We start from the raw sequence: 16,430 nt of genomic DNA, 5'->3' as shown, positions 1-16,430 counted from the left end.
TTGCAACAACCAACCTGTTTAATCTGACTCCTGATATACAAGCCTACTGGCCTAGTTCTAATTCGTTATCTCTTAATATAACGGTCAAGAGTAACTAAAGTATCTTAAATCACTAGTTTCTATTTAGGCACACGAGGCTATTTACTCCTCAAAGACAACAGCGAATCTGCAATGTCGAATTTGTAAAGGTGTATTCGCGTACTAAGCTTGGTCTCGGTATGAGATATCCTGTGTTTTGTGGAACTTGGAGTATATTAGAACTAACACCTAGGGCCAGAAAATGAATATATCTATTGTTAAGCCCCGTTTATATGCCGAGTCATGGCAGGCAAATTCATAATTTCTGGTTAAATATTTGGACTGGCTTGGTGCCTGTGCGTCTTTTTTTCAACAATATACATTATATAGGAGAATCCTTTTTTATATAGTACGGCACGCGTCTGACACGATCTATGTCTGTAGATGTAAATGTACCCTTACTCGTGTAGCACAGGAATGCATTTCGGTGGCGACATTAGATTTGTTTTATCATAAAATTGTCTGCGTGGATCTGATCTACGTCGATCAGTTATACATAACCACTTGTGCATTATTCGAGTGGGCAGGGGGTTGGGCGCGCGCGGGGTGGTTGCCCCGAGCCGAATCGTTAATGTCGCTCGATGTTTATTTATTCATTCGCCATATTTATGTTTCCGCGACATCCGAACATTGATGGATATTAAATTTCAGCTCGGAATATATTCAATTTTAACCCGGTATAAAACAAACTGTGCCGTGCTGTATCGGTTTTTCCAATTGCATTTTTCCCCTCCTCCCATCCGATTCGCTCCGTGTTATTGAATGAATAACGTTTTATAGTCGTTTATTGTTTTTTGTTCCTCGTTTTCATTTTTCGCTTGTATTTAGTAACGATGCGATGTTTCTCCTATTTTGTTTCGAATGAAAATTTTATCGTTATTTCACTGGTGAGGTTAAATTCGGTAATAATTCAGTAATGCTGCATCGTGCGATAATGTTTCGCTGTTTAATTATTGACGTTACGGAATTTATTAGCTATTAAGTCAATGGGTTTTATTACAATGAATTATTATACTCCTCTGTTGTGTCGTATATCATAATTAATTGTAGTGTGGGGTTTACAGCAATGTCATAGACACCTACAAAAACACGTGTACATACACCAAAGCACAACAATATTAAATAGTCTTAGTATGTGACGGGAGTCTAATCTTTGAAGATGATAGAACCCTTCGTGGACCTAGTCCAGGTTCACCAACGCCTCACCTATGTGCCATGCCTAATAACAGTAGTGTTAAGCGCTTCTGTGTTGCGCTTTCCGCAACAAATGTGCATGAGGTCCACCTGATGGTAAGTGGCTACTGCCGCCCGTGGACATTTGTCATTAACCCCAGATAAGATAAGAGTGATACCCGAGGTCTGTCACAGATGCATCACTGTTGGCACGCATCGGATAAGTATGTCTCCCTTACAACATAAGAGTCAGGATGTTTATGGTTATATATTAATTATAAATGTTGTACAACGTTAATAACGTTTATGAATTGACCAGTTTAATCTGTGAGTAATTCGTAGACACATTTATAATTATGTACGTGGAAGTAAATAAAACCGGCACGTGTTAACTGCAGGGCGAGCTTACCATTTCTAGTGACATAATGAGGCGGAGGCGGTCGGCGGCCGACCGGTTTCCCTCTCGACCGCCGACCGGCACACCGAACTAGAATGCGACGTGGGAAAGTGATTTGTGGGTTGTACTGTTTTGTTGACGGTTAGTTTTCAATTTTGATCTTGGGGTGGAATTTTTGAAGTTATTTGTCTTGAGGCGCGCTTGGGAAAAAATTATGATTGATTTTTTGAAAATTTAAACTACGGTCGATAAAGTTGGCTAGCACATTCACAGGATTCATTTGCATTTAATGGGGTAGCGGTACATTAAAAAGTAAAAGCAAGATTTTGATATTCCACTTGTGAACAGTAGGGAACACGAGCCTGTATAATCTTGGGGTAGATTAGTTTAAATGCAGCCCATCCCACACCTAGTTTTTGTTGGTAATTAGGCTAGCAATCGACCACGATCTCACGTGATAGAAAGCAATTTGTTTAAACATTAAAAGCTTTAATGGACCCATTAAAGTTTCTAAGAAAAGGCGCTTGTGTAGAAAATTTGACTCCTGCTTCTTTAAACTATTGCTAAACACTGCTATGTTTTGATTTAAAGTGTCGGGCACAGTAGCGACAAAAGGGGTTTCAATTTAGTCATAATAGTAGTAACATGTCTGAGGCCCAGCTCAGGTCGGATTCCGATGTAAGTTAGTTTACATAATAATTGTTATTATTTTCATTACGGGTGTCAATTCCTTCAACATTTCGATAAACTTATTAAATTGATCTCTCCAATGTTAGGTCTGCCAAAGATCTAAATTTGACAATATCTGCCTACCAGAAATTGTAAAATTTCGATCTATGTAAGGCAAAAAATAGACAGATTGATTATTGTGTGGTACAGTGGGCTACTCGTGTTTTATTTGTAGAAGCGTTATAAATAAATTATATATTTAGGTACGAGTATCTTATGACGTAAAACAATACTACGTACCGAAACTCACTTCTGATTATATTATTATTTGATCACGTCTCTTGATATGATAAAGCTAGAAATGTCACGAACGGCGATAACTGCGCTATTTTATTATGTGTATCTACTTACTACTTATGATATATGGTTTTTATATCATTTGTTATAAATGAGGCATTCGAACATAATCTTACAGACTATCACCGCTTCCAAAGGAAACCTGAGGTAAAATTCCAATTATATTTAGGACTGATCACAATAGGCATGATGACAAATTTTGAAAACCCCTTCTATAACGTAGATACATTTCTACTGATTCAAAAAATCGTATTATGTCGGTAATAAACTCAGTATTAACGAAAATAATAGCATTTGTTTATAGCCATTTTGAATTAGGCGCGAAAACGCTCGCGAGTGTCATGACGTCCATTGGTGACGTCACGTTAGAACATCCCATACAAAATTTCAGTGACATACCCAAAAGTGACGCCATTCGCGCCTCGATGAGCGTTTCAGACAAGATGCCGACTGCAGTATTATATACTTTTATTTAATTGAAAATATAATAAATCTTAAAGTTTTTTTTAAGCTGAATCATTTTTCAGAATCCTTTCAATATATTGCGTTTTCTTAAATGACTTATTCTTTGATTTTGTAATACTGTCATCATGCCAATTACAACAAAAGAACATACGCGGCAATGACCACCTGCCATCGTGTGAATTTTACAGTATTTTCTTACTTCGATTTCATTAAAGCGATCAGATATATACGGTCATACCAACAAATACAACGTTTGGTCATCATTTTTGTCTCTGTTTTCATATTTAGATTCTATCTGAACTATGAATTACTATATCAGGATTTCCTTTTTATTAGTCTTGAAAATAAGACCCATATGAGCGTGACCAGAATGTCGGAGAGGATTCCCATTCGCGTTCGTAATTGATATCCCTTCGACGCAATAATCATTTATCAGTAACTGAACAACCTTGTTTGTTGCATAAATAACGTTGTTACAGCGTCGAAGAGTCGAACATTATTTTTCATTAAACATACCGTTGTTACAATTATATTTCGAAGGCCGATATTGTTTTTGTATTTTATTATATTTTGTTGTACAATTAGCGCAGGAACTGTTACGCTACGGTGTGACAGGCGATCGGCCTTTTTAAATTTCCTCGTTTATTTTCGCTTGCATAACGGCTTAATAACGGTGTAAAGGTTAACTATCAATTAACTGCATAATATGAGAACAGTACGACCGCCACCTATGACTCTTGGCGACGCTGTCTAAATAACATATTGCAGTACTTTACATACGGTACAAATTGATATGTTGTGCGCGTAATTTATGAACGTATTTAAAGTGTTACTGTGATTTGAAAATAACTGCCAATTTTTCAAGTTGTATTAAAAAGTAAATACAGTGTGTAAGACAAACATTAAATAATTGTAATATATGAAAAGTTTATAAGTATAAGCTTCTTTAATCACGGCTATTTTGGACATTTCAAAATATACCCATTTTAATGGGGGGTGGTGAAAAAAATAATTCATCCGCCATATTGCATTTTCAATGACGTCACTAGTAATCATGCATTGTCATCAAAACCAAACGTTTACCCAAAAAATATGTTAAAAAAAACATGTTAAAATTAACGCTATCGTCTTGGTAGAAACTTTCCGATTCTGATAAATTTTCCATGCAAAATTAAAGATTTTATCATTAGAGACATTCCCAAAATAAATTACATAAAAATTGCATATTATCGCATGAACGGGGGAGTACTGAAAATGAGATCCCCTATAACAATTTATGTTATTTACCGTTGGGTAAAATATATTTTAAAACCGGTATTTCAATTTTTACCTGTTTATATTTTTAGGTTGTGACGAGAATTATTTCTGGTTAACAAATGACAATGACGGATTTTGTGGCCACTGTTACTAATTACTATGTCTGATTGACAGGTTTATTAAATTCTATTCTCGCGCATTCAGATATTTAATTAATTGATTTCGATTTCTGTTCTGGTTATTAATATACTCTTATTTGTGTGTATAAATCTAAATATATATAAGTCAAAGGTGACTGACATAGTGATCTATCAACGCACAGCCCAAACCACTGGACGGATCGGGCTGAAATTTGGCATGCAGGTAGATGTTATGACGTAGGCATCCGCTAAGAAAGGTTTTTGATCAATTCTACCCCCAAGGGGATAAAATAGGGGATGAAAATATTACTTCGTAACGTAAGCGAAGCCGCGGGCAAAAGCTCGTGTTTAATAATATGTTTGTGTATAATCTTATAAGTGTAAAATGTGAAGCGTTCCTTCGTAATTTCATTCGAAGTACTTTCGTTTTCGAAACAAGTCTGCTGTTTTCCTTAACCTTTTTACTACGATATCGAACCATATCGCTCGATTACTAAATACTACGTAATAAGTACGCAGAGTAATTGTAGGTATATATGTATTGTAAGTAGAGATGGGCAAAGAACCCGGTTTAAACCCTGTGCAGGGTTTAAACCCAATAAATACCCGTTTATTTCCTCCCACTGGGTATTTATTTGGGTGTTTATAAAATGAGTTAATAAAATCTACACAAAGCTTTTAAAATAGTTCAAATGTTTATTTAATAGATATACTATAGGTTTTTACTGTATTTCTAATGTTTTTACATTTTTCAATATTACATTTTTAGGGGTAAATCTATTTTTATTACCTTTTTAATTATTATTTGTTTGACGAAACAAATAGCGCACAACTAAAACAAATAAGTATACCTCTCGTATACTATTGCACAGGTGGTGTGGGAATATGGGCATATAATGTAAAATGTAATTCTTACGTATCTTAATATCTTAATAATTATAGCTTTAAGAAAAAAAAATATAAACATTATTTTATAGAAAATTTTAAGTGCTACAACTTTGGTCCAAGGTACTTTTCGATAAAATTTACCGTTTTGGAGAAAAATCCAGAAACCCGAAAATTTTGACGTTTGTCCCCGAATAAGTGCCCACACACACATCGATGAGTACTTTTGGAACTTTACTTGTGATGATAAACCCAAGGTCTCTACGGAAATTTAGCTTTATGTTATTTGATTACTATTTTTATGTCTAAATTGACCGGACTATAAAAACTCCTCTATCAAAATTTTTCAATGTCATTTTTTGAAAATTAAGTAGAAAAAAGTTAAAAAAAAAGTCTTCCCAAAGTTTAATCTATTATTGTTATTATCTTTGTTATTTTTGGTTTAACGACAAAAAGTTATAGAACTAAAATTATAGATAAATCAATTTAGTGTAGTAGAGCGTAAAAACGCTTTGTGCCCCTTTTTTCAAGATGGCGGCCGAGGGACAACAGTTGGGACTCCACAAAGTAGGATTTAACTGTACACTAAGCCCTTTACACTAATCATTGACATCTATAAAATATAATTGGGTCTTCGAAAATTGCAACCCAAATGTAACACATCCGAATGGACTATAACAGCGTAGTTAAATGAAATATGTGCTTTTAGAGTGCATATTTAGTGAATTGTTTACAATATTATTTTAAAAATGATATTACACGATGAACATACAAATATGAATGACAATAGTTTACACCCGCTGTTTGGGTGTTTATTTGGGTTTAAACCCTATTTCACCCAAAATACCAGGTTTAAACCCGTATCCACCCATTGGGTTTAAACCCTCTGCCCATCTCTAATTGTAAGTGGATATTGGAAAGATGATATCTATTTAATGGTCCCGCGGCCGGCAGCTTTGCCCCTGTTTTGTGAGTCTGTGGTTTCGTGTATTAATAGAATTGATGTATTAATAGTCGCCTTTGAGAAAATGTTGCGAATTCCTACCAAAAATATATTACGTACGTAGTAGGTATCATTCATTCGACCGCGTTGTGCTATATGGGGGTCAGTTTTGTAAAAATGTAGTCAATATATGTGTGCGTTTCAAAACCTTTGATAGGTAAATAACCTTCTAGTATTTAATTGTCGTTAAATGTGTTAGATCAGTGTCAAGAGCTGCTGTGTTCAGGTTTGAAGGGTCTGATAAAGGAGTAACAACGCACCTGTGGCTAACTTTAAATAGGACTCAAGTTCTATCTGGAATTGTTTACTTGTGACCGACCACTGGTGATAGTTTCAACTTTTTGTTTTATTATTTAGCCGGTTTCGTATGAACCCTAAAAGCATCTCACAACTGGGCACGGGGCTTCTTCTGAAATGAGAAGAGATTTATTCAGAAGGTAGCTTCGTGCATAAAGCTAAAAAAGAACCTTTTCTTGGTATTCTTTCCCCTGTAATCATACAATCTCACTAATTTGCCGTGGATATATTATCTCTTATCAAGATGCACGATTCGGAGACGTGCAATCGTGTAATTTTAGTTTTTGCATATCACACTGTTGAGGTACATTCTCAGTTGTAGTTGTATAGGTTTACCTGCCACATCTGATGATTTCATGGAGTTAGCTGTAAAAATGATAAGGGTGATTATTTATTAGATAAGAAAAGCTGTATTTATTTATGAGAGTAACAAATTATGTCACGTGTGTGAACCACAAAATATTCGTTTATACTTTGTGTGTGAACTGTGAGATTAGTTGATGTTTTTTGGGCGGACAATTTTTTTTGTGATACTCTTATATTCTTGTAATGAATTTGTTAATACAAAAATGTTAATACGCTAATGTTTTGACTTAGCGATAGTATTGATTGAAACTGTGACCTGACGCTAGAGGTCCAGGTTCGAATTCACACATTTTTTGGAATAATGTGTATAGTATTATATACATAGTAAATGAAACCTACACGGCAGAGACTGATGCAGTGTTGCACAATGTTGTCGGAGATGAAATCTCTAGTCGGCCAACGTGATGAATTAAGGCTTTCAAATTCTAAGATTAGTCCCGTGCCCAACTACGGAATAATAACAATTTAGCCATATAAACCGTAGACAAAATATACTTCATTTTTTTTCAGTCGTTTACATATTCCATATGAAAATTCGCCAACAACGTAATACACCCACCCATTAGGTACATAGCATGAAAAAGGTTCAGGACAAAGGTATTAATCTGTAACTCTAAGAGGATTAAACTAAGCCTCCACCCGTCCTACATAACTACAAGCCTAGGTATAGACAGACCTAAACGTACAAACGTATTCTAATCACGTTTCACACGAATACCACACAAAGCACATTCGGAATATGACACAGAATGCTATGTATGAATATAGTCTTACAGCTTAGGCATGGTATCGACACATGATATGACTAAAAACAGTTTTCGTTATGATATATTTGTATCATGTCGTATCGATACACAGAAATCTGATATTTACGGCTGTTACAAAGAAGCACGGTTCCTTGCTTTACAAAGGTAACATGTTAAATTAAGAAAAAGCTGAAACAGTTCTTTATTTTGTATTCTTTATTACGCCTGTTCTTCTTCTACAGTCGTTGTGATGAAAAAGAGACAAAATGGATGCGTTTGTTAATCTTTTCCAACAAAACGATCAAGTAGACAACCGACAAACTATGCTGTTGATATCGGAATAAGAAAACAGTTTCGCATATCGACACGAAAACTAAATATCGGTCCCGTAACCGTTTTCAAGTAAAACTGAAAACAATGTCTAGTACATGGTATTGTCGGGAACAAAGCCCCGTGCAATTAGAACCATACGTTATTGTGCGTAGATTTATCGATTGGATCGTCTGTCTGTGTGCTGTCTGTTATGTGTTATCTGTACGTCGCAGCCGTATGCTGGTACATGACGGGTTGGGACTTTACTATATATAGGTACTTTGTATTAGGTACCGGTGAGTTATTGAGAAGGACTGTGTTTCTACCAGAATATAAACCATACTAAATAGGTAGCTAGTACCGCTAGTAAATTTCCTAGTAAGGGTGGTGGACGTCTTTGTGGTTCCACCGGTTTAAGAGTTACTGTATGAAAGGTGTGGTAAAAAACTTCTCGAACGATACGTTTCAGTTTAGTCCTCGGGGCCAGTGTATCTATTACAGACCTCAAATGCAAATTTACAGCAGTGCCTTACCGCATTCTTCAATTAAAAATACAGCAGTTCTTAAGAGTTTTGCTGGAAAGCAGAAATAGATGTTGCTGACTCAGTCGCACCAAAAGTGTTCTTCTACCTTTAAGTTTCATTTTTTTTACACTAAACAATAGCGACAAGGCAAACGGGTTACATGATGGAAAGCAGCCACCGCTCGCCCGTGGACATTTGGAACACGAGCTCCATTTCCACCTTTTTTAAAAACCCTATGGCACATTCGTAACACGAGAATAGTCACATACGACTTTACCGTAAAATAAAATATTGTACAAATTTTATTATGAAATTCGTAAAACGGCTGAACTGAACAATTCGCAGCGAAAATGTTTCACATTTCACCGTTCGGCTGGGGGAGAGAAACATTTTAAGTTTCGCCCGGCGGTAGGTATTTTGCGATGTTTTCGTTTTGCTCTGTGGGGCTTTTAGCGCGGAATTCAGCTTTGTATAAGTCGTTGAATTTGTTGAGGAATTATTATATTATATTTAATTTTTTTAAGGTTTTACGTATCGGTAGAAGTGGCGTTGATGGAATATTGGCGTATTCTTTAAATGTTTGGTTTTCTAAATGTTTTGTATGTTCCTGTTGTCTGGCTGGTAAAACTTAATATAATATCTATTACGTCTGGACTATAAGATTACCTGAAGAATTAATACCTAAATCCTAAAAAGTTTTAAAAGAGTCTCTACTAAACGGTGTTGCTGTGTGTTTAGTTAACAATACTTACACACAGTTACTAAACAGTTGTAATAATAATGCTTATTCAATTTGTACATATAATAAGTTAAAATGAACTAAGCAGATTATATTTCGAAATTGTGTCGGTTACCAGCGACTATTAAATTTGATAAACATTGAAAGAATATAACACCGCTATATTATTTTTATTATACAAGTCTGATGTCGTAAAATTTGACACTATATTAACCTATAAAAAACCTGTTTTGCCTCGAATTGCTGTTTATTATACTAGTTCTATTAGGCATCATCCACACGTTTACTTAATTTAACGTGTAATATAATGAAAATTATTATAGTACATATACGAAGTGTGTAGCTCGCCTAAACCCTCCGAACATGTTATCTAAACGTTATCAGATAATCAATAATCCCAAACGGTTCGTGTCGTTGGCCTGTAACGACTGTAGGGGGATGACGAATATCAGTTGTCGTATTTTATACTCGATTTATTACGTAGATTATGTGAAAAGGTAGGTAGATGGAATGGAAGCCGAGTGAAGACATGAAAGATAAAAACGGTTATTTGGTCTTATTTGGATATGTCGTTTTTAACTAAATGATTTTGTATAATGTTCCCGGTGCGCGGCGTCTCAACGACTTATTTTTTCGGTATTTAGATCAAATAACCTATTTCATGGAGTTCAAGAGGCTGTTCATGGATGAGAAATTGCGAAGGAAATTCCTTTTGATAATAGATAATATAATTGAAAGACATAATTAATATTTTTAAATATCGATTGTTTTTTTTAAATTTATATTTATTATATTTACTTTTAGGAATCTAAAATAATTTCTATATATATAGATTGATTGATCCACATTATTAATTACGATCCTCTTGCACATGTATTGACCTCGAGACTTAAAAGATATTGGATTAATTTGAAGTAATATAATAATATTTAAATATATGACAATAATATTTATAGCCGTTGTAATAAATGGTCTATAAAAGATTTGACATTAACATGTACCTACTATAAAATTAATAGGTATAGAACCTATATAAATCTTGTTTTATATTGGTAACTCATTCCAGAGCTGAGGTAATGCTAGCTTGTGTTGGGAGATCCGAATACAGTTAAAATTATTTGTTACTTAATTAACTAAAAACGTCACTAGGAAACCTACATGCCTGAGAGTCTTCCAAAATAAATGGGTGGGATATAATTTGGCCAGTGCGTATACCTTTGTTTCTGTAAGAGGACACCTGTGCACAGCGGTCCGTTCTTTCATCCGTTACCCTTTTGGAGTCCACTGCTGCCACTCATACCGATATATATCTTCTGACTCCGTCGGCACAGTGTGGAAAAATAGCCTGGTGATGATCAGTATCATCATGTTCATGACAACACTGAAAGTGTATTGATACATAACAGATCGTCGTATAAACGACAGCATTGATTGTTCTGCACTTTCATGCATACAACTGCTGCGACCGATTGCCAATTTTATTTCTGATGCGGAATTTGTCTTACATTGTCTTGTTGTCGACACCTACATTGTCTCCGCATGACGCGGATGTTCTGACATTTTATGGTGTTTAATTAAATTGATGGTTATTCGTTGTGACCTTTTGCTTCTCTATAACCTGATATTATGGCGTTATATTTAGTACCTCTGTGGGCTGACTCCGGCGGCACCGCCGCTACACCAATTTCTGCTTATTAACATTAACAGCATTGTTGAGCGTTTCTGTGTTCTATATTGAAGGATGTGGTAGGGAAGACATACTTTTCCGAAGCATTCCAGCATAGTTCTCAAGAGTAGCGGCGCATCTGTGGCCGTACTCAGGTGGGAATCCGGTCTGTCTTAGATTTATTGCTCTTGTACATGGGCGCCAGCAGCTATTCAAGATGCATCCTCGTCTATTTCTCGTCTGTTGATGTTACAGAGAGATGGCCACAGATGCGCTACTTCTGAGGACAGAGATTGTATACTTTGGAAAAGTATATCCTTACAACACCCTTGAAACCAGTACACAGCACTACTTAACATTGCTGTTATCAAGCAGAAATAGGTGTGGCAGTGGTGCCGTCGGAGACGAACCACAAAAATGTCTACCATCTTCAAATGATATTACTTTAAATTGTTTCCCACCAATTTTAAATCCAGTTTTAATTGTTCCAGTGTCGCGTCAATGGAAAAGGCGAAGGCGTACATAAAGAGCTCGCTGGGCGCGAGCGGCGCGGCGGCGGGCGCGGGCGCGGGCGCGGGCAGCGGCAAGCCGTCGCCGGCGTCGCCCGCGCCCGCCGCGACGCCCGCCGCCGCGCCCGCCGACGCCGACGCGCGCGTCTGCTTCGTGTGCGGCAGCGCGAGCTTCGGCGACCAGAGCACTGTGCGCGTTAAGCCCGACCCGCAGGTCTGTTCACCTACTATGTTAATTTCATGCTTTCAGTTAAAATATTTTAATCCGCAATGGAACGGAGACGGTATACCTATATGCGTTTGGGGTGAGAGGATGTTTGTACAAACCTATGTTATTATTGATCTCCTAAACGGTTTTTTATACGGTTATCAGTAATTGATTTAGATTTCATTAATCGAGTAGTTTCTGTGGAGTTCTATTCAGGTGTTGCTATGAAGTTGAAGTATGCCAGGACGAAGAGAATGTGGTAAAGTTTAGGTACATAACAGAACCCATTCATAGTTTGATTCTGGTGGCACTACCATCACACTTATTCCTTAGGATACCAAGAGTAGCAATGCATTTCGAGCCGACCTCAAGTGGGACTCCCAACCTCGTTCTAACGTTGATTGCAGATGTCCACGAGCGTCCCCTTTTACTATTAAGCGAACTGAATGCTATTTTGCTTCTTCAATTACATAAACAATACAACTATATTGAAACTGTCTTCCATTGCATTGCAATCATTCAATTCGAGCCGCAGTTTAAAGCGTGTCACCGGCGCGCCCACGCGGCCGCGCGCAAGCAGTCCGCGTGCCCGCGCCCGGTGCGTCACGTCACCGCTCACAACGCGTCACGTAACGCAACAAGACGTAATTGCCTCGAGTCATATGTCAATCGCTTTACGCGTTTCGTCAATTGCCAACCGGAGCGAACCGGTTACGGCGACCAGCACGCCGATAGTGCACATGTAGGGCTATTTATAGGATCGGTACTGCGGAGGAGTACAAGAGACGGTGGTCTAAGGGCTTTGAAACAATAAAGAATTAAATTGCTAACGAGATTTGCGTGTATCTAAAGGCATAATGTCTTTCCGAGTATTGAGGAATACGTGATTGCGATCGCAGTCGTAAATCAGTTTAATTTCACGTAATACGCGAATGCTAACTAGTTTCTGGATAACGAGAATTTCTAGAATCTCTGTAATCTATGTTAGATATGTGGTTTACAATTTAGTGCGTCTTAATATGTATTACTTTTAAATGTTGAACGTTTCCGGCTGAAAGGACCATAATTTTTAAAGCTAAAAAATTTATCATAATAGTACACAGGAATTCTATTGGACTGGAAAGTGCAGGCAATTTATCTATTATAGAAACGTTTACTGCTTCAATAGATATGCGAGTTCGAACCAGTTACGGTGGATGCATGATTGAAATGATTTCATTGCGAATATAGCGCAGATGTTAGTTTATTTTTAGATCACAGGAAACCCTTACGCTCAGAGCAACGCGTCCGGTGATGTAAGGGCTTAGGAAAGCATAAAAACCCAATAACAAGTTCTGCAAGAATCGGAAGTCATAATGCTCTTTCTGAGAACGATATAAATTACGATTCCACTGTCAGTCGTAAATCAATTTTATTTAATAAGATTGCTAAAGAGTTAAAAAGCGAGGCTAAATATATTCTACGTATTTCTCTTTTATTAATAATTGCAGCACCCAACAGGCGCCCTAGGGAGATTCCGGCGGACATCATTATTTTAAAATATTAGTATTTATTCCGATTTTGACCTATCCTAACCTATATGTCTAACAATATTAACTTTTGTATAAACCTAGGCTTTTGTATGACCACAATATTATACGATGGTAAGTGAGATCGAGTCCAGGGTATAGTTCTCTAGGATGCCTTTTCACTCTTGCCTTGAGCAATGTCAGTTTATACCTGATGGGAAATACATACCAGGCGATAATCCTGTTCTTTTAATTATTTCTACCACATTTCCTCTTAATTACGAATAACGAATCCATTTCCACGCCCAGCTCTGGCGTTGCTTGCTTATTGTCTTCTGTCGAATCGTTCAAGCGACCATTGTCTCTCTGGGGTAACACCTACGTTATGTAAAGTACTTATAAATATTTGAAACTATATGACATTTACGCAAGCATCAGCCACATTGTTCGCTGTGTTGTCGAAGTTATCAGATAGCAATTCCCCGATATTGCAAAGCCACTCGCGCGAAAGCTGCGAACAAAATAAACATTAAAAATAACGGAGCAGTCGCCATTGAATCGTTCGATAAACAAACACGGCGACCGGTTCCAACCGGATCGCAATTGGCGAATGCGTAAATTGATTGACTTTCGACCCGAGGTAAATTGGTCTCGTCTGCGTGACCAGCCCGATACAAAGCTTATGTTTAGCGCGATGCTATGAAAGAACTGCTTATGTAACTCGTGGAGTTCTTGTTGTGTATGATGGATGATGGAGCGATGTGTTGCAGCCTGTCTACAGTCTCTTGGCAAAGGGAAGAAATGTATTCTATGAAGCTATGCATGAATGTTAATTTGCAAAGTTTTGTCTCGTTGATGAATGTGATTGGCAGAACGTAATGATGCATTCCTAACGTTGAACCTTGTGTTTAATACGAATTATGACATCTTACTGTGAAAATAGCTCATAGCTGAAGAGAATAAATGATTTTTCCATATACAAAGGTCGGGTGTGCATAGAAATAACATAACGCGGTCGGCAGACAGATTAGTGACCATAATGAGCTTTTCATGTGCGCTTCCGTCACATTAAGCCATTGGTCCTGGTTGTTGATATCACCAGGTCTTATGGTTTAAAACAATTCAATGTGGGATGGCCACTGACATGTAACCTGTCAATTTGCATTGGGCAACTTTTATTATTTTTATTTTATTTTATTTAGGAAAACTTACAGCTAGTACATAGTATAACATGAAATCGTAGTACAATAATGGCCATTTATAAGTTTCCACATATGGACTTAAATTAAATAATTTAAAAGAAAAAACAAGCCAGAAGACAACTAGTTAAAAAAAAAGTGTAATCAAACTGAGTTGGCAAAGAAATTATTAGCTAGCTTAGATTTAAGTTGAGTATGGAGTATGCTCCAGGCTTGCCCCAATTTTTAGGAGTAGACCCAGACAAGGATATACCATAATAAATTCCAACAAGCGCGAGTCGTACCCGAACACTAAATGTTCCGTGCCACTGGATTTTCAACTTTTATATTTTTAATATTGGTTTACCTATTATGTTTCAATAGATGAACCTAAAACACCAAAAATACCGGTTTGTAGTGTAGGTATCTCCCTTTCTTTTCCAATTTTGTATTTTTGGTATTATTTGTCATCCACATCGTAGTACAGTAAAAAATTTAAGTGTCTATCTACGAGTACTATTACGATTTAAGACATAAGTCATGTGACAGACGGCCAGCGAAGGCTTGGCGTTCCGTATTTACCATTACTGTATAACGTTCAGGTTATTCATTTTCTTTTAGTTACCTAAAATTGATTTGAAATAACAGCAAGTCGGCTAAAATTAAAACTGTGACACACTTAATTACTTAGTGGAACCGGTTATTGTTGTTTATGAATTTTGCAAGGAAAATTGTGAGCTGTCAACATTTTATTGTTTTGTCAAATTATGCGATTTTGAAACTGTGTTGTTTTGCTTAGTGTTCAAAATATTGAACACATTAACATATAGAGTATGTAATTCATATAAATTATTTATAGGATTCTAAGTTTAAAATATACATTTAAATAGCATTATTTAAATATAGCTTGCATATACCATGTAGGTAATGTAAATAATGTTAACTTTGTATGTTAAAAATAATAGTCACTAATATGAAAATAAATTTATATTTCTTTGTTCTTAACGGGAACATTTTAAAATGTTTTTTTCTTTTTTCAATATTTTTTTTAAATTGTATAAATTCCAAAATCGATAATTTATTATTCTTTACATCTGTATAATCTGCCTTTTCTTTGCATTCCTCTGTAATTGTAATGACAATTATCTGTTCTTCTCTATTTTTGTCATGTTTTCTATATCTTATACATTACGTTGGTGGTCAATAAATAAATTAAAATGAAAAATTAATAATAATAATTATGCTGTGAGGTGCACGCGGCCGGTGTCATGCCCCGACGAAGCTCATAAATATCATATCGCATACTTAGAAGTTGATTAGAATATTATTATTATGTCGAGTCGTATTTAATGTTTACGACACGATGTCAGTGAGTCAGGGGTCCCGACCTGCCGCTTTCGGAGCGAATGTCAGATGTACAAATGCGTCAATTACAGCTTATCGTGATTATGAAACTATATCGCAATGCGATTCCGACATAATTAGCGTTAATGGACCGGCCTTGTTTAGAATTCTTCGAGAATATTCTCTACTACTACGTTGGTACTCTCCGGAAAAGTATATCCCTCTTATCACAGTTTTAAAGCCCGAACACAGCAGCGTTGAATCCAGCTGTTATAAGAGAGAAATTAGTGCGATTGTGGCGCATCCGGAGACGATCAATAAAGGATCCTAACAGCTTTGATACTCAATAAATTATTACTTATCCTATGCAGGTGGTCTGTGTTTACTAATAAGACATGAACAAACTAGCTATTTAATAAAATTAAGTTGCGATTCATTGTTTTGAGTTAGTGATTATATTATTTTGAGTGGGGTTTTATTATTTTGATAACGATAAATAGGTCACGCACCGTATAAATGGAAACTTGGGCGAATATTTTGATTAGATTAAACCCGGGGCTCCATCCTGTCACAACTTATCGACGTTGTTTACGTAACCTTTACAAAGTT

At 36.4% G+C, this 16,430-nt stretch overlaps 1 protein-coding gene across 1 annotated transcript in view; it reads left to right on the top strand.

The window, feature by feature from the left end:
* The window catches only part of px (MAP7 domain-containing protein plexus), a 147,465-nt gene that overhangs the window by 40,766 nt on the left and 90,269 nt on the right, over positions 1 to 16,430 (top strand). The window contains exon 3 of the mRNA XM_073091811.1: positions 11,566 to 11,797. Within this exon, the coding sequence (XP_072947912.1) occupies positions 11,566 to 11,797 (232 nt within the window). The remainder of the gene's footprint in view (positions 1 to 11,565; positions 11,798 to 16,430) is intronic.

The sequence above is a fragment of the Epargyreus clarus genome, unplaced genomic scaffold (assembly GCF_041222505.1).
Source record: "Epargyreus clarus isolate Ecla_fem2 unplaced genomic scaffold, WU_Ecla_fem_2.2 ptg000035l, whole genome shotgun sequence".
Taxonomy (NCBI): Eukaryota; Metazoa; Arthropoda; class Insecta; order Lepidoptera; family Hesperiidae; genus Epargyreus; species Epargyreus clarus.
This window is presented reverse-complemented; position numbering and strand designations above follow the sequence as displayed.